Genomic DNA, 26,793 nt, shown 5'->3' on the forward strand with positions numbered 1-26,793 from the left:
TTAAGACTTTTAGGGAAGGAGGAACTAGTGAGAACAGAAGAGGTATTATATAGTGAACTGTTAATAAAAACTCGGAAAATGAACACAGTATCACCTAACAGTTAAGGCTTTTTGGAAGCATAATTTTTTTTTTTTTTAATGAGATGGGGTTTCACCATGATGGCCAGGCTGGTCTTGAACTCCTGACCTCAGATGATCCACCCACCTCGGCCTCCCAAAATGCTAGGATTACAGGTGTGAGCCACCATGCCTGGCTGCATAATTGGTTTTAACACTTGAACCCTATTGTATAGGAATGTGAGAACATCAGTAGAGGACAGAAATATGGACTTTGAAAGGAAAGCAGAAACAGTACAGGGAAATAAAAGTTACATCATGCAGAAAGAGGTGAGGAATGAGTCAGAGATGCAGAGGGGTAATGGAAGTGATAGAACCATAGAAATTAAAGCAGAAGATTGCTGCTATAATATGGCAGAGATAAAAAGAAATGTTCTGTGTTGGATTAACTTGGGCTAGCTGGGGTTTTGTGATTATTTTCAAGAGTCAGTGTGTCGTCACCAACTCTTTTTTTTTTTTTTTTTTTTTTTGAGACGGAGTTTCGCTCTTGTTACCCAGGCTGGAGTGCAATGGCGCGATCTTGGCTCATCACAACCTCCGCCTCCTGGGTTCAGGCAATTCTCTTGCCTCAGCCTCCTGAGTAGCTGGGATTACAGGCACGCACCACCATGCCCAGCTAATTTTTTGTATTTTTAGTAGAGATGGGGTTTCACTATGTTGACCAGGTTGGTCTCCATCTCTCGACCTTGTGATCCACCCGCCTCGGCCTCCCAGAGTGCTGGGATTACAGGCTTGAGCCACCGTGCCCGGCCTTGTTTCATTCTTGAAGAGTCACTTAGATTCCTCTGTAACAAGTGGGAATCTTGGGCAGAATGATGGGAAATGGATTCAAACTAAAGTTGAACTTGAAAGAGTTGGTAGTGCTTGCTCTGTGAGTATTGAGTAAATGTAAACTTTAGAGTTGTAAGAGGATGGTAAAACTGGTTGGAGCAGAAGATCATGTATTATTTGGGATTTAGACTTTATTTTGGACAGGTCTCATTCTTGCCCAGTCTGGAATGCACTGGCATGATTTCGGCCCACTCCAGCCTCCACCTTCTGTGCTCAAGTGATCCTCCTATCTCAGCCTCCTGAGTAGCTGGGATCACAGGCACATGCCACCACCATGCCCGGCTAGTTTTTCATATTTTTTGTAGAGCTGGGTTTCGCCATATTGCCCAGGCTGGGCTTGAACTCCTCCTGCCTCCCAAAGTGCTGGGATTACAGGTGTGAGCCACCGTGGCTGGCCTAGACATTGTTAAATGTGGGAAGTAAGTGAAAAGATTATGGACAAGGAGAGCATTTTTTTTTGAAGATCTATATGTTAATGGTTGAAAGAATCTTTTTTTTTTTTTTTTTTGAGACGGAGTTTCGCTCTTGTTACCCAGGCTGGAGTGCAATGGCGCGATCTCGGCTCACCGCAACCTCCACCTCCTGGGTTCAGGCAATTCTCCTGCCTCAACCTCCTGAGTAGCTGGGATTACAGGCACGCGCCACCAGGCCCAGCTATTTTTTTTTATTTTTAGTAAAGACGGGGTTTCACCATGTTGACCAGGATGGTCTCGATCTCTTGACCTCGTGATCCACCCGTCTCGGCCTCCCAAAGTGCTGGGATTACAGGCTTGAGCCACCGCGCCCGGTGGTTGAAAGAATCTTGAGCTGATTAGTCTGAAATATAAATCCTAAAAAGCATAAGTTTTCCTTAAATTTGTTATGAATTCATAGTGATCTGATACGTGGTCTAGAATCTGAGGCATTGTTACACTGCTCTGTGAGAACTTTGAGCATAGAAAAGGGGCTTTGGTGGAATCTTCTTGAAGCTGCATAGTTGTTAAAGTAGGGTTAGTTGCTATTTTACCTTCCATTGTGTACAGATTAATAAGAAATGCAGTTACACTTGTCATTGACACTAAAAGCATTGTGAATGGAGAGCCAGATTATTGAAAATTTGACTACTAAAGTTTTCCTTTTTGATAGTCCTTTAAATTCCTCTCTGTTCCACAGTTTAATATTTTTTAAAAATCTGACATTTTTTGGCCTCATTTGGTGACTAACGCCTGTAATCCCAACACTTTGGGAGGCTGAGGCAGGAGTATTGCTTGGGCCCAGGAGTTTTAAGACCAGCCTGGGCAATGTAGTGAGACCCTATTTCAAAAAACAAAACAAAACTGGACATTGTGGCGCACACCTATTATCCTAGCTACTCGAAGGCTGAGGAAGGAGGATCGCTTGATTCCAGGAGTTTGAGGCTGTAGTAAACCATGATTGCATCACTGTACTCCAGTGAGGGCCACAGAGCGAGACTCTGTCTCAAAAATAAATAAAATTGAGGCTGGATGTGGTGGCTCACGCCTATAATCCAAGCACTTTGGAGGCCAAGGTGGGCAGATCACCTGAGGTCAGGAGTTCAAGACCAGCCTGACCAACATGGTGAAAACCCCATCTTTAAATAAATAAATAAATAAAAGTTACAGTATTTTGTAGAAAGAAATAGTTTGTTGATGCTTTTTGATAGATATATGAAGGACCCTAAAGAGGTCATCAGGCTCCTGTTTCTAGAGGGACAAGTAAGAATGCCATGATCGCCAGGCGTAGTGGTCACGCCTGTAATCCTGGCACTTTGGGAGGCCGAGGTGGGTGGATCACCTGAGGTCAGGAGTTCAAACCCCATCTTTAGAAGGGGGGAAAAAAAAAAAAAGGCCGTGATCTTTTAGGCATCTTTTAGTGGCATAGCAGATTTACAAACGTGAGGGGCACCTAGGTGCTTGATTTAGCCACTTAAAATGTGTATTATCTTATTAATCTGCTTCTTTCTCATGAAATTCTGTCCTACATCTTGTGATTAAAAGCAGGAAGGAAATAATGAATTTAATGCACAGCATACTTCTTTAGATAGACTTGTGGGCTAGACACAGTGACTCATGCCTGTAATCCCAGCACTTTGGGAGGCCGAGGCAGGCAGATCATCAAAGGTCAGGAGTTTGAGACCAGCCTGACCAACATAGAGAAACCCTGTCTCTACTAAAAATACAAAATTAGCTGGGCGTGGTGGTATGTGCTTGTAATCCCAGCTACTTGGGAGGCTGAGGCAGGAGAATCATTTGAACACAGGAGGCAGAGGTTGCAGTGAGTCAAGATGGGGCCATTGCACTCTGGCAAAAAAAAAAATGGCTGGGCACGGTGGCTCACATTTGTAATCCCTGCACTTTGGGAGGCAGAGGAGAGTGGATCACCTGAGGTGAGAAGTTCTAGACCAGCCTGGCCAACATGGTGAAACCCTGTTTCTACTAAAAAAGACAAAAAACTAGCTGGGTGTGGTGGCATGTGCCTGTAGTCCCAGCTACTTGGGAGGCTGAGGCAGGAGAATTGCTTGAACCCAGGAGGCAGAGGTTGCAGTGAGCTGAGATTGTGCCATTGCACTCCAGTCTGGGCAACAAGAGTGAAACTCCGTCTCAAAAAACAAAGTTCCATAAAGACTCTTGGTGAGTAAGTCTCCTAGTTCCCAACTTGTGAAGAAACCACCAAATAAAAGAAAAGCTTTAATTATTCCACAGAAAATTGAAGTAGAAAGAAAAAGAAAAGAAAATAAGCTTCGGTTATTCTTTTGTCAGATTACTTTTTAGTTTATTCTCATAAGAACCGCTGTGATTGCTTCTAAGCCCAGTTATCATTTCAGTTAATGCTCCCTTACTCCTTGGTTGGTTACTATTTTACTTAACATCTTTACATAACTGACTGTAAACTGTTCTTACAGTCTTTATTAGGCTTTAAAGAACAAGCAGATTTTATGGGAGTGGGGCTCATAGTTCATTGAAGTGTTGAGACTCCTTTAGGTGAGAGATTTGTGTGTGTACCCTTACAGTATTTACGAGATTGGAAAAGTTTTCATGCCAAATGTGTGGCAACCCCATAAAGAAGTAGGGGAGTATTTAAACTTCATCCTGAAGATGATGTCACAACTGTTCTAAAGTTCCATGATTGGGCAGTATCTTGGCAGAACACACTGAAGCAGAGCCACAGCCATTTTTGTCTAGTATTATTATTGCCTTGTTCTGCGTGATCTAATTCAGTAACAGAACCTTCAAGCATTGGATCTGCCAGGCTTGAAACTTAGAGCAAATTTTAGTGACATGTTTGATAGGTGTGTGATTTACTTTTTTTTTTTTTCCCGTCAAACAGCAAGGGTTACACGATAGTATCTGTAGTATACAGCAAAGTAAACAGTGGTTTTACGGTTTTTACAAAGTAAATCACTGTTTACTTTGCTGTATACTACAGATACTATTGTGTAACCTTTCTGCATTTATTTAGAACCTTTCCCCAGTTAAGCATTCCTCTGTGACATCGCTTTTGTTGGCGTCATAGTATTGTCAGACTTACTGTAATTTACTAATCCCTAATAGTTGAATATGTCAACAATCTATATTTTAATATATTTTTTCTAATTAAAATAACACTATACTGAACATCCTTTTGTATAAATATTTACATCTCTCCTTTAGTAGTTAGGTGTGTCAAAGGTACATGCTTTTTTAAAATTAGTATTTTACCACAAACTCAGAAATTCTTACTAAAGGGGGGTATATGCTTTTTGGTCTTGGCCAAGTTTTACATATATTGCTACATAAATCTTTATCATGTTTCTTGAAGTTTTGTTGAGGGAATCATTGTGCAGCTGTTATCTAGAAGAAGGCAACAGTCAAGAGCCTGTTTTTTTTTTTTTTTTTTTTTTAATTGAGACAGGGTCTTACTCTGTCTCCTAGGCTGGAATGTGGGCAGTGGTATGATCTTGGCTCACTGCAACCTTCACCTTCCCAGAATCAAGCGATTTTTTGTGCCTCAGCTTCCCAAGTAGTTGGGACTACCGGCACGTGCCACCACACCGAGCTAATTTTTGTATTTTTAGTAGAGACGGAGTTTTTCCGTGTTGGCCATGCAGGTCTGGAACTCTTGACCTCGTGTGATCCCCCCGCCTTGGCCTCCCAAAGTGCTGGTATTACAGGTGCAAGCCACTGCACCTGGCCGCCTTTCTTTTTTGACTCAAATTTGGAATAGTCTGGAAGGAAAAAGAGTTAACTCCATGAATGAGGGAATTTTTTTTTAAAGAAATGTCATAAAACAAGTGGTTTAATTTTTATCTTGTTTCTAACCCTTTAACTACAAGTAAAAATAAGGGAAGTAGTCAAGAATAAGGGAAGTAGTCAAATAGAGAGGACAAAGGACTAATTCTTTTAAAGTCCAGCATCTTGTTAGACTCAAGGGATGATGGAGCCCTGGGAGACAAAAATTAATAAAATAGAAAAATTGGGTACTTGGGTAAATGGGTTTTCTGAATAACTGTAGAACAAATAAAGGGTGGGGAGAGTCCAGATACAGAGAAAATGTGATTGTAGTGGCAACAGTTTGAGTTTTAGTCTTCATTTTGAGACAGTTTCACTTTTGTTGCCCAGGCTGGAGTGCAGTGGCGCCATCTCTGGCTCATTGCAACCTCTGCCTCCCGGGTTTTAGGGATTCTCCTGCCTCAACCTCTTGAGTTAGCTAGGGTTACAGGCATGCCTCACCATGCCAGGCTAATTTTGTATTTTTAGTAGAGATCGGGTTTCTCCATATTGGTCAGGCTGGTCTTGAACTCTCGACCTTAGGTGATCTTCTTACCTCGGCCTCCCAAAGTCCTGGGATTACTGGGGTGAGCCACTGTACCCTGCTAAGTTTTAGTCTTAAAGTTATCGCTATTAAATGGGACCAGTAGGATTTTTTGACTTTTCACTGTATGCCCTTTTGTGCTGATGAAATTTTTTTTTTTTTTTTTTTTTTTTTGGGATGGACTTTCCATTTTATCACCCAGGCTGGATTGCAATGGCAGTGATATCTATTCACTGCAAACTCCACCTCCCAGGTTCAAGCGATTCTCATGCCTCAACCTCCCCAGTAGCTGGGACTACAGGCGCCTGCCACCACACCTGGCTAATTTTTGTATTTTTGGTAGAGATGGGGTTTCACCACATTGGCCAGGCTGCTCTCAAACTGATGACTTTGTGATCCACCTGCCTTGGACTCTCAAAGTGTTGAGATTACAGGGATGAGCCACTGCATCCGGCCCAAAATTTTTTAAGACTGGATTCTGCATGTCCGAAGACAATGCTAGGACTAGTGGATTAAAGGTTATAGGGAGAAATATTTTTGTAAATGATAAACTTGCTAAAAACTAAGTTCTTAGTCACAAGAGAGTTTCAAGGAGAAACTAAAAATGATATATTGCAGAAACTAAACTGGGGGTGTTGTAGAGGGGTTTCATACATAGGTAGTCTGGACTAGAAAAGCCAAGGGATAAGAGGATTAGCTGACTCAAGATAACATTTGAGGTTCATGAAGATGAATTGATGCTATGAAACAGATCTTTCTAGGAAGGTTATTGTTTGTTTTATAATTTCTGACCTAAATATTCGTTACATGAAAAGTAAGAACGGACTTGAGGCTGGAAAGCTGTGGATGACAGAAGGGATTGGTGCATTCTTAATGAATCTTGATACAGATTAGGTGGATAGTTAATTAATACATTTACTGTGCATGTATTAAATTGTTTCCTAAACTGTACTAAAAGGCTTATTAAAGAAATTTAGAGGTTGAATGTGTTGGCTCATGCCTGTAATCCCAGCATTTTGGGAGGCCAAGGTGAACATATCACTTGAACCCAGGAGTTCAAGACCAGCCTGGGCAACATGACGGACGAAACCTTGTCTCCAAAAAAATACAAAAATTATCTGGGTGTGGTGACTTGCCCTTCTAATCCCAGCTACTTCGGAGGCTGAGGTACGAGAATTGCTTGAACCAGGGAGATGGAGGTTGCAGTGAGCCGAGACCATGCCACCTCACTCTAGCCTGGGTGACAGAGGAGAGATTCTGTTTCAAAAAAAAAGGCTGGGGAAGATGCTTCACTCATGTAATCCCAGCACTTTGAGAGGCCGAGGTGGGTAGTTCATGAGATCAGAAGTTTGAGACCAGCCTGGCCAACATGATGAAACCCTGTAATACAAAAATTAGCCGGGCATTGTAGTGCATGCTTGTAATCCCAGCTACTGGGGAGGCTGAGGCAGAAGAAACTCGTGAACACGGGAGCAGAGATTACAGTGGGCTGAGATTGCACCATCCATTGCGCTCCAGCCCGGGCAACAAGAGCGAAACTCCGTCCCCAAAAAAAAAGAAATTTAGGAGTGATAATTTGGAAGAAGTTTTTCCTGTTAAAAAAAGAAAATTCGGGCGTGGTGGCTCACGTCTGTAATCCCAGCACTTTGGGAGGCCGAGGCGGGTGGATCACGAGGTCAAGAGATCGAGACCATCCTGGTCAACATGGTGAAACCCCGTCTCTACTAAAAATACAAAAATTAGCTGGGCATGGTGGCGCACGCCTGTAGTCCCAGCTACTCGGGAGGCTGAGGCAGGAGAATTGCTTGAACCCAGGAGGCGGAGGTTGCAGTGAGCCGAGATCGCACCATTGCACTCCAGCCTGGGTAACAAGAGCGAAACTCCGTCTCAAAAAAAAAAAAAAAGAAAAAAAAAAATTAAGGCTGGGCGTGGTGACTCACGCCTGTAATCCAAGCACTTTGGAGGCCAAGGTGGGTGGATCACCTGAGGTCGGGAGTTCAAGACCAGCCTGACCAACATGGTGAAACCCTGTCTTAAAAAAAAAAAAAATAAAATTGATATCTAATTATATATAATTTTGTTTTGACATCCAGAACACACACTGGACTCTTTTATTTTTTTGAGATAGAGTTTTGCTCTTGTAGCCCAGGCTGGAGTGCAGTGGCACGATGATTTCAGCTCACTGCAGCCTCTGTCTCCCCAGCTCAAGCAATTCTCCTACCTCAGCCTCTCTAGTAGCTGGGATTACAGGTACCTGCCACCAGGCCTGGCAATTTTTTTGGTATTATTAGGGATGGGGATTCACCGTGGTGGCCAGGCTGGTCTTGAACTCCTGGCCTCAGGTAATCCACCTGCCTCAGCTTCTCAAAGTGTTGGGATTATAGACGAGTGCCACCATGCCTAGCCTTTTATTTATTTATTTATTTTGGTGTTAGAGACAAGGTCTTGCTTTGTTGGCCAGGCTGGTCTCAAACTCTTGAGCTCAAGTGATTCTCCTGCTGTTGCCTCCCAAAGTATTGGGATTATAAGTGTGAGCCACCCTGCTTGGCCTTGTTTTTATCCAGGCTTTCCTTTGATGATGGTGCACGCACACAGAAAGCTTCTCTCTTTATAAGGATGTTTATTTCCCTTACAGCCATCTTTCTTCTTCTAACCCTTTAATTTGGGCATTCAGTCTTTGTTTTTGAAGTGATTACTTGGGCTCTATTTTCAACATTTAAAAATGCAAGTTTTGGCTGGGTGCAGTGGCTCATGCCTGTAATCCCACCACTTTGGGGGACTGAGGCAGGCAGATCACTTGTGGTCAGGAGTTTGAGACCAGCCTGGCCAACATGGTGAAACCCTGTTGTCTGTATTGAAAACACAAAATTAGCCCGGTGTTGTGGGTGCCTGTAATTGCAGCTACTGGAGAGACTGAGGCAGGAGACTCTCTTGAACCTGGGAGGTGGAGGTTGCAGTAAGCAGATATTTTACTACTGCACTCCAGCCTGGCTGTGTCTTAAAAAAAAAAAAGCAACTTTCTGTGATGTAAAAGAGGAAAACATCTTCACTTGAGCTAAATATATTAAATCTTTAGGAAGTAAATAACCACGTGATACTGTTGGCTCCCATTTAGCATCTTACCACCCCACCACTGTTTTATTGCCACTTCAGATCTAGTGAGTGGGCATTCTGTTTTAAACCAGGATAGCAAACTTGAACAATTTTTTGAAATCCTAAGGCCATCTATGTCTATTTTTGTCTTGCAGATAAATATACTTGACTTTCTGCCAAAAGGGTTAAGGAAATTTTATTTGTATTACTCATCACCTTCCTTGCTTTGTGAATAGATAAAATGCCTCTTTCTGCAGCCTCCTTAAAGGAGGACTAGAAGAGAATAGATGATATTAAATTTGGATCTCTGAACCATGCCCTCTGTATCTGTCTTTCAATAAATGTTTGTGTTGCCGGGCGCGGTGGCTCAAGCCTGTAATCCCAGCACTTTGGGAGGCCGAGGCGGGTGGATCACGAGGTCAAGAGATCGAGACCATCCTGGTCAACATGGTGAAACCCCGTCTCTACTAAAAATACAAAAAAAAAAAAATTAGCTGGGCATGGTGGCACATGCCTGTAATCCGAGCTACTCAGGAGGCTGAGGCAGGAGAATTGCCTGAACCCAGGAGGCGGAGGTTGCGGTGAGCCGAGATCGCGCCATTGCACTCCAGCCTGGGTAACAAGAGCGAAACTCCGTCTCAGAAAAAAAAAAAAAAAAAAAAAAAAGTTTGTGTTAATTACTGGAATGGAACAGAGAAACAAGGCACTATCTTTGCCTTAGAAGCAGAGGATTTTAAGAGGACAACAAAATTAAGAATTCATGGAGGCAATAACATTGGAACCATGCCAAATAAGTAATAATGGAATATAAGCACTCAAATAGCACAGTGCTTGACGCATAGTACACACAAGTTTAGGTATTTTATCTAACACTATAATTCCCATATTTGAGATAAAGGAAGAGGCTTGAAGAGGTTATTTATCCAAAGTCTCATAGCTAGTAAATGTTGGAGTTGGTCTTTAACACAAATCTCTCCAGTGATGTGTTGGAGCCAGCTGTTTAGCTTCAAGAATACCCTTCTGTAGATTAAATTACATTGTAATTACCATTGTATTAGAAGGTAATAAATTCATTACTCTTGAGGTTATTTACATCTGTTGTATCAATATATAATATATAATATGCTGTTGTACACTGATAACTCATTGGTAATCTGAAATCAGTGGGGTTTTTTTTTGTTTGTTTTTTTTTTTTTTTTTTTTTTTTGAGATGGAATCGATCTTAGCTCACTGCAACCACCATCTCCCAGGTTCAAGCGATTCTCCTGCCTCAGCCTCAGTGGTAGCTGGGACTGCAGGCACCGGCCACCATGCCCAGCTAATTTTTGTATTTTTAGTAGATACAGGGCTCCACCATATTGGTCAGGCTGATCTCAAACTCCTGATTTTGTGGTCCATCCCCCTTGGCCTCCCAGAGTGGTGGGATTACAGGTGTGAGCCACCATGCTGGGCCCAGCTGTGTTATCATGGAAATTGGCAAATGCTGTATACAAATCAGTGCTTAAGTTTTGCTGATGGTCTAGACTGCATAGTGTTGGAGAAAATACTGATGCAGATTAAATTTGTGCATCATGACTAGCTCTTTTTTTTTTTTTTTTTTAAAGACTGGGTTTTACCTCACTGTATTGATAAGGCTGGTCTGGAGTTCCTGACCTCAGGTGATGCGCCTGCCTCAGCTTCCCAAAAGAGCTGGGATTACAAGTGTGAGCCACTGCACCTGGCTGACTGTAACTCTTACGTTTTTTTTTCCAGTAACACAAAAATTTGTCCTGCACAGTGGCTCATACCTGTAATCCCAACACTTTGGGAGGCTTAGGTGGGAAGATTGCCAGAGCTCAGGAGTTTGAGACCAGCCTGGACAGCATAGCAAGACCTCATCTCTACAAAAAAATTATAAAAAACTAACCAGGCTTGGTGGCACATAACTGTAGTCCCAGCTACTCAGGAGGCTGAGGCGGGAGGATTGTTTGAGTTCAGGAAGTGAAAGCTGCAGTGAACTCTGATCTTGCCACTGCATCCCAGCCTGGGTGACAGCGAGAGACCCTGTCTCCAAAAAATAAATAAATAAATAATTTTTTTGAGGAAATATTTTAGTATTTGAAAAACTATTCAATTTAGCAAAGAAGTTGCTCAAAACATGTTTCATGTTTGTTGGAACTTATACCTGGAGAGCCACTGAGTCTCTCTAACCTCAAAGCTCCTGGATTACTCTATGATATATGAAATTTGCCAGATAAGAAAGTAGAGAAATGGCTAGGTGCAGTGGGTCATGCTTGTGATCCTAGCACTTTCGGAGGCCACAGCAAGAGAATCACTTGAACCCAGGAGTTTGAGACCAGCTTAGGCAACATATTGAAACCTTGTGTCTACCAAAAAAAAAAAAAAAAAAAAAAAGGCCGGGCGCGGTGGCTCAAGCCTGTAATCCCAGCACTTTGGGAGGCTGAGGCGGGTGGATCACGAGGTCAAGAGATTGAGACCATCCTGTTCAACATGGTGAAACCCCGTCTCTACTAATGGTGCAAAAAATTAGCTGAGCATGGTGGCGCTTACCTGTAATCCCAGCTACTCCGGAGGCTGAGGCAGGAGAATTGCCTGAACCCAGGAGGCGGAGGTTGCGGTGAGCCGAGATCGCGCCATTGCACTCCAGCCTGGGTAACAAGGGCGAAACTCCGTCTCAAAAAAAAAAGGCCGGGCGCGGTGGCTCAAGCCTGTAATCCCGGCACTTTGGGAGGCCGAGGCGGGTGGATCACGAGGTCGAGAGATCGAGACCATCTTGGTCAACATGGTGAAACCCCGTCTCTACTAAAAATACAAAAAAACTAGCTGGTCGTCGTGGCGCGTGCCTGTAATCCCAGCTACTTAGGAGGCTGAGGGAGGAGAATTGCCTGAGCCCAGGAGGCGGAGGTTGCGGTGAGCCGAGATCGCGCCATTGCACTCCAGCCTGGGTAACAAGAGCGAAACTCTGTCTCAAAAAAAAAAAAAAAAAGCGCCGGGCGCGGTGGCTCAAGCCTGTAATCCCAGCACTTTGGGAGGCCGAGGCGGGTGGATCACGAGGTCGAGAGATCGAGACCATCCTGGTCAACATGCACTTTCATCCCTTGCTGAATAAACAAATAGCCTCTTGTTGAACTCATTTAACTCCAGTTAGATCAAAGAATTATGATATATCAAATGAAACATTCTCGAGTAGCATATAGTAAAGTAATAACTGACAGTGTGAGACCAAGTGTGGAATAGTAAGACCAGTTAGAGCTAGTTAAATGGGACATTTTTATGTAAGACTTAATTTAAATTGGGTCTGAAAGGATGGGTAGGAAAAGACAGATGAAGAAAATGGCCAGTCCCCTCCCTATGTGAATTTTTGGATATAGAGCGAGAAGGGACAGGTGCAGCAGTTGTTCTACTTTCCAACTCATTTGCAGTTGATATTGCAATTTCTGGTCGTTTTTTTTGTTTTTGTTTTTGTTTTTTTTTTTTTTTTTTTTTTTTGAGACAGTCTCCCTCTGTCGCCAGGCTGGAGTTCAGTGGCGCGATCTCGGCTCACTGCAACCTCCGCCTCTCAGGTTCAAGCAGTTCTCCTGTCTCAGCCTCCCGAGTAGCTGGGACTACTACAGGCATACATCACCACGCCCAGCTAATTTTTTTTTTTTTGTTGTTTTTTTTTTTTTTTTTTTTTTTTGAGACGGAGTTTCGCTCTTGTTACCCAGGCTGGAGTGCAATGGCGCGATCTCGGCTCACCGCAACCTCCGCCTCCTGGGCTCAGGCAATTCTCCTGCCTCAGCCTCCTAAGTAGCTGGGATTACAGGCATGCACCACCACGCCCAGCTAGTTTTTTTTTGTATTTTTAGTAGAGACGGGGTTTCACCATGTTGACCAGGATGGTCTCGATCTTTCGACCTCGTGATCCACCCGCCTCGGCCTCCCAAAGTGCTGGGATTACAGGCTTGAGCCACCGCGCCCGGCCAATTTTTGTATTTTTTAGTAGAGATGGGGTTTCACCATGTTGGCCAGGATGGTCTTGATCTCTTGATCCACCTGCCTAGGCCTCCCAAAGTGCTGGGATTACAGGCGTGAGCCACCGCACCTGGCCAATTTCTGGTGGTTCTTAGGAGATGTTCAGTAGTCTGCCTACTGCGTATGTCAGAATTCAAATTCCGCCTATATCACTTGGTGTACTACATGAAGCCATTTTAAAAGATAGACTCTTCGTGTGAGGTTTTTTTTTTTTTTTTTGAGTAAGATGTGGATAACGTATAGAACTTAAGTGTTTGCATGTAAAAATCTTGCAGTGCACAAACTATAAATACTTGCAAGTTTTCCTTTTGTTTTTATTATAAAATGTAACCAAATTATAAAAGGTGTAGAAAATGAAAGAAATCGCCCACAATTTGTGTACTATGACAAAACTATTCATCTTGGCATTTTTTCTTCTCATCTTTATGTAATTTGTTTATACAGTTTAATCATTTTGAATATAGTGTTCTTTTCATCCTGTTAGTGCTTTAGGTATAATATTTACCCATATTTAGGCATTTGCTGGATATATACGTATTAGGCACTTGTCATATATCCTCAATGTCTTGTAATAATCTTGTAAAATAGTGAAGATTATCTTTATCTTGTAGAGACCTGAGATTCAATAAGGAAAAACTAGACCACTACCTAGGAAGTAGAACTGGAATTTGTTTTGCTTCAAGGCTCTTTTTGTTTTTAGGCCATGCTATATCTTCATAGTTATTGTTTAAAATTGCTAACTGGCTGGGCGTGGTGGTTTACAGGTGTAAACCACTTAGGATCACTTGAGCCTAGGAGTTGGAGACTAGAATGGGCAACAAATAATAAAAAGAAATTAGCTGGGTGTGGTGGCATGCACCTGTGGTCCTAGCTATTCGGGAGGCTGAAATGGAAGGATGGCCTGAGCCGAGGAAGTTGAGGCTGCAGTGAACTAGGATTGTACCACTGCACCCTCGTGTGGGCAACAGAGACCCTGTCTCCAAATATATATTTATATATATAATTTGCTAACTGTATTTTAGTATCTGCTAGTGCCCATAGCCAGTCACCTTTGTGGATATATGAAGAGAACATAATTGGTTGAGACATAAATATTTTTAGCAGTCAGTTTTAATTTTCCCATCGCAAGTTTCAAAATGCAGTGAATTGGAGCTACTATACACAATCTCCATGACCGTTCGGTGAAGCTTGTAAAAGTTGTTGATAATTACAGGCATCAGGAATAAAAGGAAGAGTGCAAACGGTTCTGGATAATGCACACCGACAGGTTATAAGTGGGGCTGTTTTAGTCTACCCCAGTGTCATTTTATACACGAACGGCAGGGTTCCATCACTTTAGTGGCAGAGCTAGAAATAGAGCCCAGACAGATTCTTGGTTAATTCGTTGTTACTGCAAAAGTTAATTTGGTTGGGGTCGGTGGGCCTGCACAGTGATGAGGAGAGGAGTGTGGCGGACCTGGACACGAGAGTTTCAATGTATAGATTCAAAAAAATGGCAACTGATTTAGAACAACTTTTCAATCACCTGAAAAGTTTAAAAAGTATATTCATAACCTACGTTCTACTTACTTAACTAAATTGGAAATCTTATTTAGTAAGCCCTATAATCTTATTTAGTAAGCTTATTTCTTTTATTTATTTATTTATTTTTTATTTTTGGGCAAATTCTAACTACTCAGTAGGTATTTCTGATAGGATTAGAAATGATTAGGCCAGGTGTGGTGGCTCACGCCTGTAATCCCAGCACTTTGGGAGGCTGAGGCGGGTGGATAATGAGGTCAAGAGGTAAAGACCATCCTGGTCAACATGGTGAAATCCTGTCTCTACTAAAAATACAAAAGTTAGCTGGAGATGGTGGTGGTGTGCACCTGTAGTCTCAGCTACCTGGGAGGCTGAGGCAGGAAAATTGGGAGGCGGAGGTTGCTGTGAGCCGAGATCACGCCACTGCATTGCAGCCTGGTGGCAGAGTGAGACTCCTTCTCAAAAAAAAAAAAAAAAAAAGAGTAGTTTTTCAGTTAGTACAAAAAGTACTCTCTGGAAGTTTTTACATTGAGAGTCTTGTCCTCCCTTGCCTACTGAATGATCATCTTTGGAGGCAAGGCCTCTAAGCATTCTATATTATCAGTAGGGTTACTGATAATACAGGTTTTTGGGTTTCTTTCAGGGTTCATGGGGGCATAGGAAAAACTAGTTCAGACCTATATAGACTTAATTTTGTGGGAGGGATAAACATCAGATTTTAATGTTAATAAAATTATATCCAAGTAAATATGAATATGCCTCAGTTGTGTTTTATGGCCCACTTAAAAGTGAAGGGAGAGGGATGACAGAAAAGTACAGGGAAATGGGAGGGATGGTGGTAGAACAGAGCAGTAGTAAGTAGAAAAGGATATTAAGCTCAAGTAGAGGAAAGCCGAATAGATTTACTGTATGTATTAGATGAATAGATTGTATACATACAGACTTAACATTGCTACCTTATGGCTTTTCATTTATTTCCTCTGTAGACCGACTTTTCTTTTTTATTTGGGAGACTAGAGTTTAACTCTGTTAGCCAGGCTGGAGTGTAGTGGCGCGATCCCAGCTCACCACAGCCTTCTCCTCCCTGGTTCAAGCTATTCTCCTGCCTCAGCCTCCCAAATAGCTGGGACTAAAAGCACGCACCACCACACTTGGCTAATTTTTACGTTTTTAGTAGAGATGGGATTTCACAGTGTTGCCCAGGCCTGTCTTGAACTACTGACCTCAAGTGATTCACCCACCTTGGCCTCCCGAAGCTGGGATTACAGGCGTGAGCCACTGCACCCGGCCAAGTTTTCTTTTTTCTTCCTTTTTTTTTTTTTTTTTTTTTTTTTTTTTGAGACGGAGTTTTGCTCTTGTTACCCAGGCTGGAGTGCAATGGCGTGGTCTCGGCTCACCACAACCTCCGCCTCCTGGGTTCAGGCAATTCTCCTGCCTCAGCCTCCTGAGTGGCTGGGATTACAGGCATGTGCCACCATGCCCAGCTAATTTTTTGTATTTTTAGTAGAGACGGGGTTTCACCATGTTGACCAGGATGGTCTCGATCTCTTGACCTCGTGATCCACCCGCCTCGGCCTCCCAAAATGCTGGGATTACAGGCGTGAGCCTCCATGCCCGGCTTCTTTTTTCTTTTTTTTAGACAAAGTCTTGCTCTGTCACCAGGCGCCAGGCTGGAGTGCAGTGGCTCGATCTCAGCTCACTGCAACCTCCACCTCCTGTGTTCAAGCAATTCTCCTGCCTTAGCCCCCTGGGGAAGCTGGGACTACAGGCAGATACCACCACGCCCAGCTAAATTTTTTTTGTATTTTTAGTAAAGATGGGGTTTCACCATGTTGGCCAGGATGGTCTCGATCTCTTGACCTTGTGATCCGCCCGCCTTGGCCTCCCAAAGTGCTGGGATTGCAAGCATGACCCACGGCACCCAGCCAAGTTTTCTATTTTATAATCATAGATTTAAAGTGAGGAGGGGCTAAGGTAGCAGAGCAAGACTCAGACTCAAAAAAAAAGCCTGGGGGCAGTGGCTCATGCCTGTAATCCCAGTACTCTGGGAGGCCAAGGCAAGTGGATCACCTGAAGTCAGGAGTCTGAGACCACCCTGGCCAACAAGGCAACCCCATCTCTACTAAAAACAAAAAATTAGCTGGGCCTGCTGGCAGGTGCCTATATTCCCAGGTACTTGGGAGGCTGAGGCGAGAATTGCTTGAACCTGGGAGGTGGAGGTTGCAGTGAGCCGAGATCTTGCCATTGCACTCCAGCCTGGGCAACAAGAGTGAAACTCCGTCTCAGAAAAGAAAACAAAAACGCATTGGGATTTATTTCAGGGAAAACTTAAGTATTGTCGAATTTTGAAATCCATCTCCCTAGGAAAAGAGGACAGGCTGGAATGCAGTGGTACGATCGCAGCTCACTGCAACCTCCACCTCCCAGGTTCAAGCCATTCTCCTGCCTCAGCCTCCTGAATAGCTAGGATGATAGGTGTGCGCCACCATGCCCAGCTAATTTTTGTATTCTCAGTAGAGACAGGGTTTCACCATCTTGGCCAGGATGATCTCAATCTCTTGACCTCGTGATCTGCCTGCCTCAGCCCTGCAAACTGCTGGGATTACAGGTGTGAACCACTGCACTGGGCCTATAGTATTAACTGTAAACACAGTGTTGTACAGCAGATCTCTAGAACATGAAACATTATATGGAAATGTCCTATAGAGACCAGACATGGTGGCTCATGCCTGTAACCCCAGCACTTTGGCCTTCTGTTTTTTGTTTTGGTTTTTTTTTTTTTTTTTGAGACAGAGTTTTACTCTTGTTGCCCAGGCTGGAGTGCAATGGCGCGATCTCGGCTCACCGCAACCTCCGCCTCCTGGGCTCAGGCAATTCTCCTGCCTCAGCCTCCTAAGTAGCTGGGATTACAGGCACGCGCCACCACGCCCAGCTAGTTTTTTGTATTTTTAGTAGAGACGGGGTTTCACCATGTTGACCAGGATGGTCTCGATCTCTCGACCTCGTGATCCACCCGCCTCGGCCTCCCAAAGTGCTGGGATTACAGGCTTGAGCCACCGCGCCCGGCCTGTTGTTTTTTTTTTTTTAATATGAGATGTTCCGGCTGAAGTGCAGTGGCTATTCACAGCGTTGATAATAGCTCATTACAGACTCAAATTCCTGGACTCCAGTGATCCTTTTGATTCAGCATCCCGAGAAGCTAGGACTTAACAAGGTACAAGTCCTCTGTGCCTGATTTAAATTTATCTTTATCTGTCATGTAGGTTGGAGTGTAGTGGTGCAGTCTCAGCTCTCTGCAACCACCTGCCTCAGCCTCCCCAGTAGCTGAGACTATAGGTATGTGCCACCACACCAGCTAATTTTTATATTTTTCTGTAGTGATTGGGTTTTGCCATGTTGCCCAGGCAGGTTTGAACACTGCCTCAAGTGATCCACCTGCCTCGGCTTCATAAAGTGCTGAGATACAGGCATGAGCCACTGCACCCAGCCTATTATTAAACATTAAAATTTTGTTAAATGTTAAACGTAACATAGTGCACCCAACTTTTTTGCAGAAGGAATAAATATATTTCTTTCCTTCCCCTCAGTTTTATGTTTTGAAATACATTAAAAAAATTTTTTTTTGCCGGGCGTGGTGGCTCAAGCCTGTAATCCCAGCACTTTGGGAGGCCGAGGCGGGTGGATCAAGAGGTCGAGAGTTCGAGACCATCCTGGTCGACATGGTGAAACCCCGTCTCTACTAAAGGTGCAAAAAATTAGCTGGGCATGGTGGTGCGTGCCTGTAATCCCAGCTACTCAGGAGGCTGAGGCAGGAGAATTGCCTGAACCCAGGAGGCGGAGGTTGCGGTGAGCCGAGATCGGGCCATTGCACTCCAGCCTGGGTAACGAGCAAAAACTCCGTCTCAAAAAAAAAAATTTTGGGGAGACAGTTTCTCTGTTACCCAGGCTGCCAGGCTGGAATGTAGTGGTGGCATCATATAGCTCACTGTAACCTCCAGTTCCTGGGTTCAAGCTGTCCTCCTACCCCACCCTCCCAAGTAGCTAGGATTTTAGGCATGTGCCGCCATACCCAGCTAAGTTAAAAAAATTTTTTTTGTAGAGACAGGGTCTCACTATGTTGCTGAAGGCTGGTCTTGAACTCCTGGCCACAAGCACTTCTCCTGCCTCAGCTTCCCAAAGTGTGAGCAGTAGATGTGAGCTACCATGCCGGGCCTTGGAATAATTTCAGATTTACTCTTCCACATTTTGCCACATTTGCTTTATCATTTGAATGTTTTTGAAAATGTGTATATACGGTGTTTCCCTGATCCATTGAGAGTTAAGGTCTAGACATCATGTCTTTTCTCCTAGGTATTTTGCTGTGTACTCCCTAGAACAAAGACATGCAGTTACATAACCACAGCGCATTTATCAAAATCAGGAAATACAATTGACACAATACTTTTACCCACAGATCTTACTCAGACAGTTGTCTTAATGTCCTTGATAGCGTTTCTTTTTGTGGTCTGGGTTCCAGTCCATGAACATTTGGAGACCATTGTTTACGTCTCCTAAATGTTTTGTTGTTTTGAGACAGAGTCTTATTCTGTTGCCTAGGCCAGAGTGCAGTGGCATGATCACAGCTCACTGCTGCCTCGCCCGTCCTGGGCTCAAGTCATTTCTCAGGTTGCTGGGACTACAGGTGCATGCCACCACACCCAGCTGAGTTTTTAAAGTTTTTTTGTATTTCTAAGACATGGGTTTTGCCATGTTGCCCAGGCTGGTCTTGAACTCAGGTGCTCAAGCTATCCGCCAGCTTCTGCTTCCCAAAATGCTGGGATTTCAGGAGTGAGCTACTATGCCTCAGCCCTGTTAAGTCAGGCTTCACTGGTTTCAAGTGAGGTTGTATCCTTCTCAGTGCCTCATACTGGGAGGTACAAGATGTCTGTTTATGTCATTACTGATAATGTTAACTTTGGTCACTTTGTGTAAGGTGTTGTCCACCAGGTTCTCCACTTAATTTTTTTTTTTTTTTGAATTTTTGAGACGGAGTTTCGCTCTTGTTACCCAGGCTGGAGTGCAATGGCACGATCTCGGCTCACCGCAACCTCTGCCTCCTGGGTTTCAGGCAATTCTCCTGCCTCAGCCTCCTGAGTAGCTGGGATTACAGGCACGAGCCACCATGCCCAGCTAATTTTTTGTATTTTTAGTAGAGACGGGGTTTCACCATGTTGACCAGGATGGTCTCGATCTCTCGACCTCGTGATCCACCCGCCTCAGCCTCCCAAAGTGCTGGGATTACAGGCTTGAGCCACCGCGCCTAGCCAATTTTTTTTTTTTTTTTTAAATATGTGGGAAAATAGTTTGATGCTATGTAAATAACTTGTTTCTCATTAAAATTTCTCCCTTTAATTCTAGCATTGATTGATAATTCTTGCTTGATTCAAGTAAAACTGTGATAGGTGTTTACTTATCATTAATTTTTTTTTTTTTTTTTTTGAGACGGAGTTTCGCTCTTGTTACCCAGGCTGGAGTGCAATGGCTCGATCTCGGCTCACTGCAACCTCTGCCTCCTGGGTTCAGGCAATTCTCCTGCCTCAGCCTCCTGAGTAGCTGGGATTACAGGCATGTGCCACCATGCCCAGCTAATTTTTTGTATTTTTAGTAGAGACGGGGTTTCACCATGTTGACCAGGATGGTCTCGATCTCTTGACCTCATGATCCACCCGCCTCGGCCTCCCAAAGTGCTGGGATTACAGGCTTGAGCCACCGCGCCCGGCCTTGTTTTGTTTTTGGTTCATGTTCTCTCTAAAGTTGCATATTTATCATTAATATTATTTAATACTGAAGTCATAGATTTGGCCAACGGGAGGGAGCCCTTCAAGAAGGATTCTACTGTGCCCCAGATTCCCACTCCAATCTATACTTTTCTTTCTCTCTCTCTCTTTTTTTTTTTTTTAAAGAGACAGTTTCTCTCTGTCACCAGGCTGAAGTGCAGTGGCACAATCTCAGCTCCTTGTAGTCTCTGCCTCCGGGGTTCAAGCAATTCCCCTCCCTCAGCTTTCCGAGTAGCTGGGACTATAGGCACACACCACCATGCCCAGCTAAGTTTTTGTACTTTAGTAGAGATGGGGTTTCACCATGTTGGCCAGGATGGTCTTTATCTCCTGACCTTGTAATCTGCCCACCTTGGACTCCCAAGTGCTGGGATTACAGGCGTGAGCCACTGGTGCCCAGCTTCCCCCCTCCCCCAACCCAAGATGAGAGTCTCACTTTGTCACCCAGGCTGGAGTACGATAGTGTGAACAGCGCTCACTACAGCCTTAACCTTCTGGGCTTAAGCCATCCTCCCACGTAGCTGGGACCACAGACGCATGCCACCACCATGCTTCGCTAATAAATGTGTGTGTGTGTGTGTGTGCGTGTGTGTGTAGAGACAGGGTCTCCGTATGTTGGCCAGGCTGGTTTTGAACTCCTGGACTCAAGCAGTGTATCTGCCTTGGCCTCCGAAAGTGTTGGGATTACAAGTGTGAGCCACCACTCCTGACTGTCTTGGTATTGCTGTATAGTTAAAATTCAGAAAGTTTGACTTTTGAAGCAATATTGAACATAGGTATTTGTGAGACTTAAAATTGCCCATTATAAACAGGAACAGATTTGGTATTTAAACAGTGCTGTAGTAAGTATAATTACCTGATGCTGTTCTGAATTTTTTTTTTAATTTTGTGTGGGCTGGGTAATATTCTTGACTTTTAAATGCTAATAAGCATGTCGACTAACTTAAATATAATAAACATGTTTCTTAGGAAAAAGCACATTTGTCAGAGCAGTGATAGAATCTGTTTCTAATTCATTGTTACAATTTGGGACAAATAATTTATTGTTTGCATTTCTGGGGTTACATTAAGAGATAATAGGCAGAATTTGGCTGGGCGCGGTGGCTCAAGCCTGTAATCCCATCACTTTGGGAGGCCGAGGCGGGTGGATCACGAGGTCGAGAGATCGAGACCATGCTGGCCAACATGGTGAAACCCCGTCTCTACTAAAAATACAAAAAATTAGCTGGGCATGGTGGCACGTGCCTGTAATCCCAGCTACTCAGGAGGCTGAGGCAGGAGAATTGCTTGAACCCAGGAGGCGGAGGTTTCGGTGAGCCGAGATCGCGCCATTGCACTCCAGCCTGGGTAAGAAGAGCAAAACTCCGTCTCAAAAAAGAAAAAAATAGGCAGAATTTTATGTAGAAGTCAATCTTAGCCTGTTATCTACTGTTAAACTTGTAAGCAGTTTTTGAGTGAAGTTGAAGACCTGTTCTTTGCTTTCTGCTTTTTGATCTAGCTGGGACTACTATTATATGAAACAAGACTGAATTTAGTTTGTGTGTGGATGTAGGGTTAAGGGAAAGACATTGAAAGTGGTAGTGGTTGTGGATGTTTGAAAGAAGGAAGGGATTTTGAACTGTACCTTGAAGGACAGAAAGAGAAGAGACAAAAATTACTGGCTTAAAGAATAATAAAAGCAAGAGGAATGAGATTTAATCAAGAAATGCATCTCAGTCCAGATTTCCTGAGGCCAAAAGTAAATGCTGATCTATGTTAGATGAGAGGTTATATAAATTGTATCCATCTAGGCTATGAAAGATAAAATCAGGTAAATGAGTTTGAAATCAACATAAGCAAGATGCTGTTGACTTTATAGCCTAGGGTAAATTAAAAAAAAAAAAATTGATTTCAACCTCAGATTTTTTTTTTCTTCCCTCACATCTTGAGGTTTTTATTTATTTACTTTTTAAGAGACAAGGTCTCAGCGCTGCCATCCAGACTGGAGTACAGTGGTGGCATCATCATAGCTAGGACTACATGCATGCACTGTAAGTGGTAGTTGCTATTTTTAGTAGAAACCATGCTGACATAGAGCCATAGTTAACCACAGGGTAAATGGGAAGAAATGTGTAAGTTCAGGCCTGTGTGCCGCTGACCACTTAATGCTTTTGCTTTTAACAGCCATGTGAATCTAGTAATTTACATGAAAAAAAATCTTTAATTGAAAAAATTAAAAAATTTATTAAAGGTGTAGAATTTCAACAATTCTGTACATGAGGTAATATGTGAAATGGAAGAATTTAGGATAAGTTTCTGAAAGACTCAAACAGTGATTCTTAAGAAAATGAGTGTAGCTCACGCCTGTAATCCTAGCAATTTAGGAGGCCAAGGTGGGTGGATCACTTGAGGTCAGGAGTTCCAAGACCAGCCTGGCCAACATGTTGAAACCCCATCTCTACTAAAAAGACAAAAATTAGCCAGGCATGGTGGCAGGCACCTGTAATCCCAGCTACTCAGGAGGCTGAGGCAGGAGAATTGCTTGATCCCTGGAGGTGGAGGTTGCAGTGAGCCAAGATCTTGCCATTGCACTCCAGCCTGGGCAACAAGAGTGAAACTCTTTCTCAGAAAAGAAAACAAAAAAGCATTGGGATTTATTTCGGGGAAGACATAAGTATTGGTAGATTTTGAAATCCGTCTCCCTAGGGAAAGAGGCCAGATATGTTGGGTGTTTTTTGTTTTTTTTTTTTTCCTCCCATCTGTGGACTAAGGGCTTTCTATATGTCAGCTCATTAATTTTCCTTAACCTTGTGAGAGATTTATCTTCACTTTACAGAAAAGGAAATTGAAGGCTTATGAGTATGTCCAAGGCCTGGGAACGAGTTTGGGATTTGAATTTAGGTCAGTCTGACTCTTCTAGTCTTCTAGTGTTCTATGTATGTATGCTGCTTCCCTTTATCTGACCAGTCATGTGTGCTTGGGTTACTTCCATTAGGCCCATATTTTTGGGGGGACTGACAACAAAGAATTTAAACAATATAATAGGAAAGCATGCAATGAATTCTCAAGTCAAAAGTAATTTTGCAGTAGAATGTTTGAGTGTTACTATTTTGGTTCAGAAGAAAGTAAAAGCCAGTTTCTCTTTGTGGGGAATATTCTTCGTGAATAGTTAATTTTCTGATAATTCTAAATAATTAAATTTCTCTTGAGTTATTCTGTGAAGTTTTAAAATTCATAAGCATGTTAATTTTTGACTAACCATTTCAACTTTCTTCTTACCTCTGTAGGAACGTCAAGGTCGTGGGAAATAAAAGGCAGTTCCACACAGACTGCAGCAACGGTTGCATCTGCATATCCTAAGAGGAAAAAATGACCTTCAAGAGAATTAGGACTTTTTTCTTAATTTCACTGACTTCAGAGACGATTGCAGATTTGCAGTTTAAGTATTGGAATTTCACAAAAGACATAGGACTTAACTGGAAAATGAAAAAAAAAAAGAAAAAGAAAAAACTAAACAAAAAATCCCTCTAGGTAGTTTAGGTGAAAAATGTCCCTTTTATTTTGGCTTTGGTTGTGATTTCAGAGCATAATGCTTTGGTTTTTTTGTCTTTTTACTATGTTTTTCGGATTTTTAAGTCCGTAAGTGCATACAGTTTTCTCTAATTTTTAAACCCTTTCCTCCTCCCATTTTGACATTTGCACTTGGAGAACACTTGAGTTGTGAAGGTTTTGGGCATCCACCCCAGAAAGTGGGAGTTTGATTTTACCCTTCCGAAGTGGAAGAACATTTTTATGAAGAATTTTTGTCTAGGAGAATTTACCAGTGTTACCCAAGGTTGTGTCTTTAAGGGTGGTTCATTTTCTCTGACCCTTTGTTACTCAAAGTACTAGGAGTCCTAAGAAATGTTCTGTTCTTGTACATTATACTGATTAAGTCAGGATTAATTTGATTTCAAAGCTAAGAACAGTGGTAAAAACTTGTTTACAGAAATGCATTTTGGAAGAGAAAAATATTGTAAAACGTGTAGTGAATGTTTCTTCAGTTTCTTGTTCAGCCAATGAGGAAAGGGCATTGCCTTTCTTTTTACCATTAATCACTTCTCAATAAACGTGAGATCCTGTTGAGCATCACTTCTAGGACCATTTAGTATTATTTGTGTCTGTTGTATTTTGTGAAATATTTGGAGTATAAGGAGTTAAAAGAGATGAGACTCTTGTAACTCTTAATTTTAGAGAATTTGTGCTAAGAGTAAACACTTCAGGCTTGCTTTGTACCCAGGGTTGGTTAACCATGACCTCTGCAAAAGAAGGTGGGCCAATATTCATAATGGTTTATTTCTGGATACTTCGCAGAGAATGTAGTCATTGCTAAATCATTTGTTCAACAAATATTAAGACTATTAGGCACTATGCTTAACTACATGGAATCTGGCCAGCTATCTTAGATGCAGAAGAAGTAGAGCCCAGGAATAAGTGTTTAATCTGAAATAAGGTTTCATTTTTATTTATTTATTTATTTATTCTAAAATATAGATATGGGGTCTCACTATGTTGCCCAGGCTTGAGTGCAGTGGCTGTTACACAGGCACGATCCCACTACTGATCAGCACGGGAGTTTTGGCCTGCTTCGTTTCCGACCTGGACCGGTTCACCCCTCCTTAGGCAACCTGGTGGTCCCCCGCTCCCGGGAGGTCACCATATTGATGCCAAACTCAGTGCAGACACCCAATCGGCATAGTGCACTACAGCCCAGAACTCCTGGACTCGAGATCCTCCAACCTCAGCCTCCTGAATAGCTGGGACTACAGGCACGTGCCACTGCCCGGCTGAAATACGGTTTTAGACAGTATTCCACATGGATGCAGATCCCCTCAATAAAATTTCTGTGGGCTTTGGGTCTTTGGGAACCTTAAAACAACTGTAATAGCATTTCTTCTTCTTTTCAGCAGTTTTAGAGGCTTCTCTATCTTAAAAGATTTTTAGCTCTTAAGATGTTTCCATTTTAGGCCGGGCACAGTGGCTCATACCTGTAGTGCCAGCGTTTTGTGAGGCTGAGGCAGGCAAATTATTTGAGGTCAGGAGTTTGAGGCCAGCCTGGCCAATATGATGAAACCTTTGTCTTTACAAAAACTAGCCAGGCATAGTGGTGGGCGCCTACGATCCCAGCTACTTGGGAGGCTAAGGCAGGAGAATCGCTTAAACCCAGGTGGTGGGGGTTGCAGTGAGCTGAGATCACACCACGACACTCCAGCCTGGTGACAGAGCAAGACCCCGTCTCAAAAAAAAAAGATCCCGTTTTAGAGAGTTGCATATGTGAAAACCTCTAACATTTATACTAAGGGTTATGGAAATTATTTTTAATACTGTTGGACAGAGGTCTGCCCTCAAAATTACCCAGTTCTACACAGCCCAGTATAGTTAAGTCAAGAGTGCCAATAAGCCAGGCGCGGTGGCTCAAGCCTGTAATCCCAGCACTTCGGGAGGCCGAGGCGGGTGGATCACGAGGTCAAGAGATCGAGACCATCCTGGTCAACGTGGTGAAACCCCGTCTCTACTAAAAATACAAAAAATTAGCTGGGCATGGTGGCGTGTGCCTGTAATCCCGGCTACTCAGGAGGCTGAGGCAGGAGAATTGCCTGAACCCAGGAGGCGGAGGTTGCAGTGAGCCGAGATCGCGCCATTGCACTCCAGCCTGGGTAACAAAAGCGAAACTCCGTCTCAAAAAAAAAAAAAGAGTGCCAATAAAATGATTAAATGCCGGTTTCTTTTCTCTTTTTTTTGAGACGGAGTTTAACTCTTGTTACCCAGGCTGGAGTGCAATGGCGCGATCTCGGCTCACCGCAATCTCCGCCTCCTGGGTTCAGGCAATTCTCCTGCCTCAGCCTCCTGAGTAGCCGGGATTACAGGCACACGCCACCATGCCCAGCTAATTTTTTGTATTTTTAGTAGAGACGGGGTTTCACCACGTTGACCAGGATGGTCTCGATCTCTTGACCTCGTGATCCACCCGCCTCGGCCTCCCAAAGTGCTGGGATTACAGGCTTGAGCCACCGCCTCCGGCTAAATGCCGATTTCTAAATAACTTTTTTTTTTTGAGATGGAGTCGTTCTGTTTCCCTGGCTGGAGTGCAGTGGGGTGATCTCGGCTTACTGCAACCTTCACCTCCTGGGTTCAAGTGATTCTTTTGCTTCAGCCTCCTGATTAGCTGGGATTACAGGCACACTCCACCATGCCTGGATAATTTTTGTATTTTTAGTAGAGATGAGTTTCACCATATTGGCCGGGCTGGTCTCGAACTCCCAACCTCGGGTGATCTGCCCACCTTGGCCTCCCAAAAGTGCTGGGATTACAGGTGTGAGCCACTGTGCCCAGTCAATAGCACCATTATAGACATTCGCAATCAAAAGCTTTTCTTGGCCTATTAGATGCACAGTACAATATTCCTAAATATTTCTGGCTGCCATTCTTTTTGAAGTACATTTACCCCAAATTTTGGGGAGTTCCTTTTGTTATCAGTAGGAAGGTGCTGGATATGCTAGTAATATGTATGGCACTCTGGGGAGTTCCTTTTGTTATCAGTAGGAAGGTGCTGGATTTGCTAGTAATATGTATGGCACTCAGCATTTTCACT

General features: G+C 43.3%; 1 protein-coding gene across 1 annotated transcript in view; it reads left to right on the forward strand.

Annotated features, from left to right (window-relative positions):
- The window catches only part of YTHDF2 (YTH N6-methyladenosine RNA binding protein F2), a 31,819-nt gene extending 7,526 nt beyond the window's left edge, over window positions 1-24,293 (forward strand). Inside the window, exon 5 of the mRNA XM_003937607.4 lies at window positions 23,450-24,293. Coding sequence (XP_003937656.2) covers window positions 23,450-23,473 — 24 coding nt within the window. The 3' untranslated portion in view covers window positions 23,474-24,293. The remainder of the gene's footprint in view (window positions 1-23,449) is intronic.
- The last annotated feature ends 2,500 nt before the right edge of the window (window positions 24,294-26,793 follow it).

The sequence above is a fragment of the Saimiri boliviensis genome, chromosome 11, assembly GCF_048565385.1.
Source record: "Saimiri boliviensis isolate mSaiBol1 chromosome 11, mSaiBol1.pri, whole genome shotgun sequence".
In the NCBI taxonomy this organism is placed as follows: Eukaryota; Metazoa; Chordata; class Mammalia; order Primates; family Cebidae; genus Saimiri; species Saimiri boliviensis.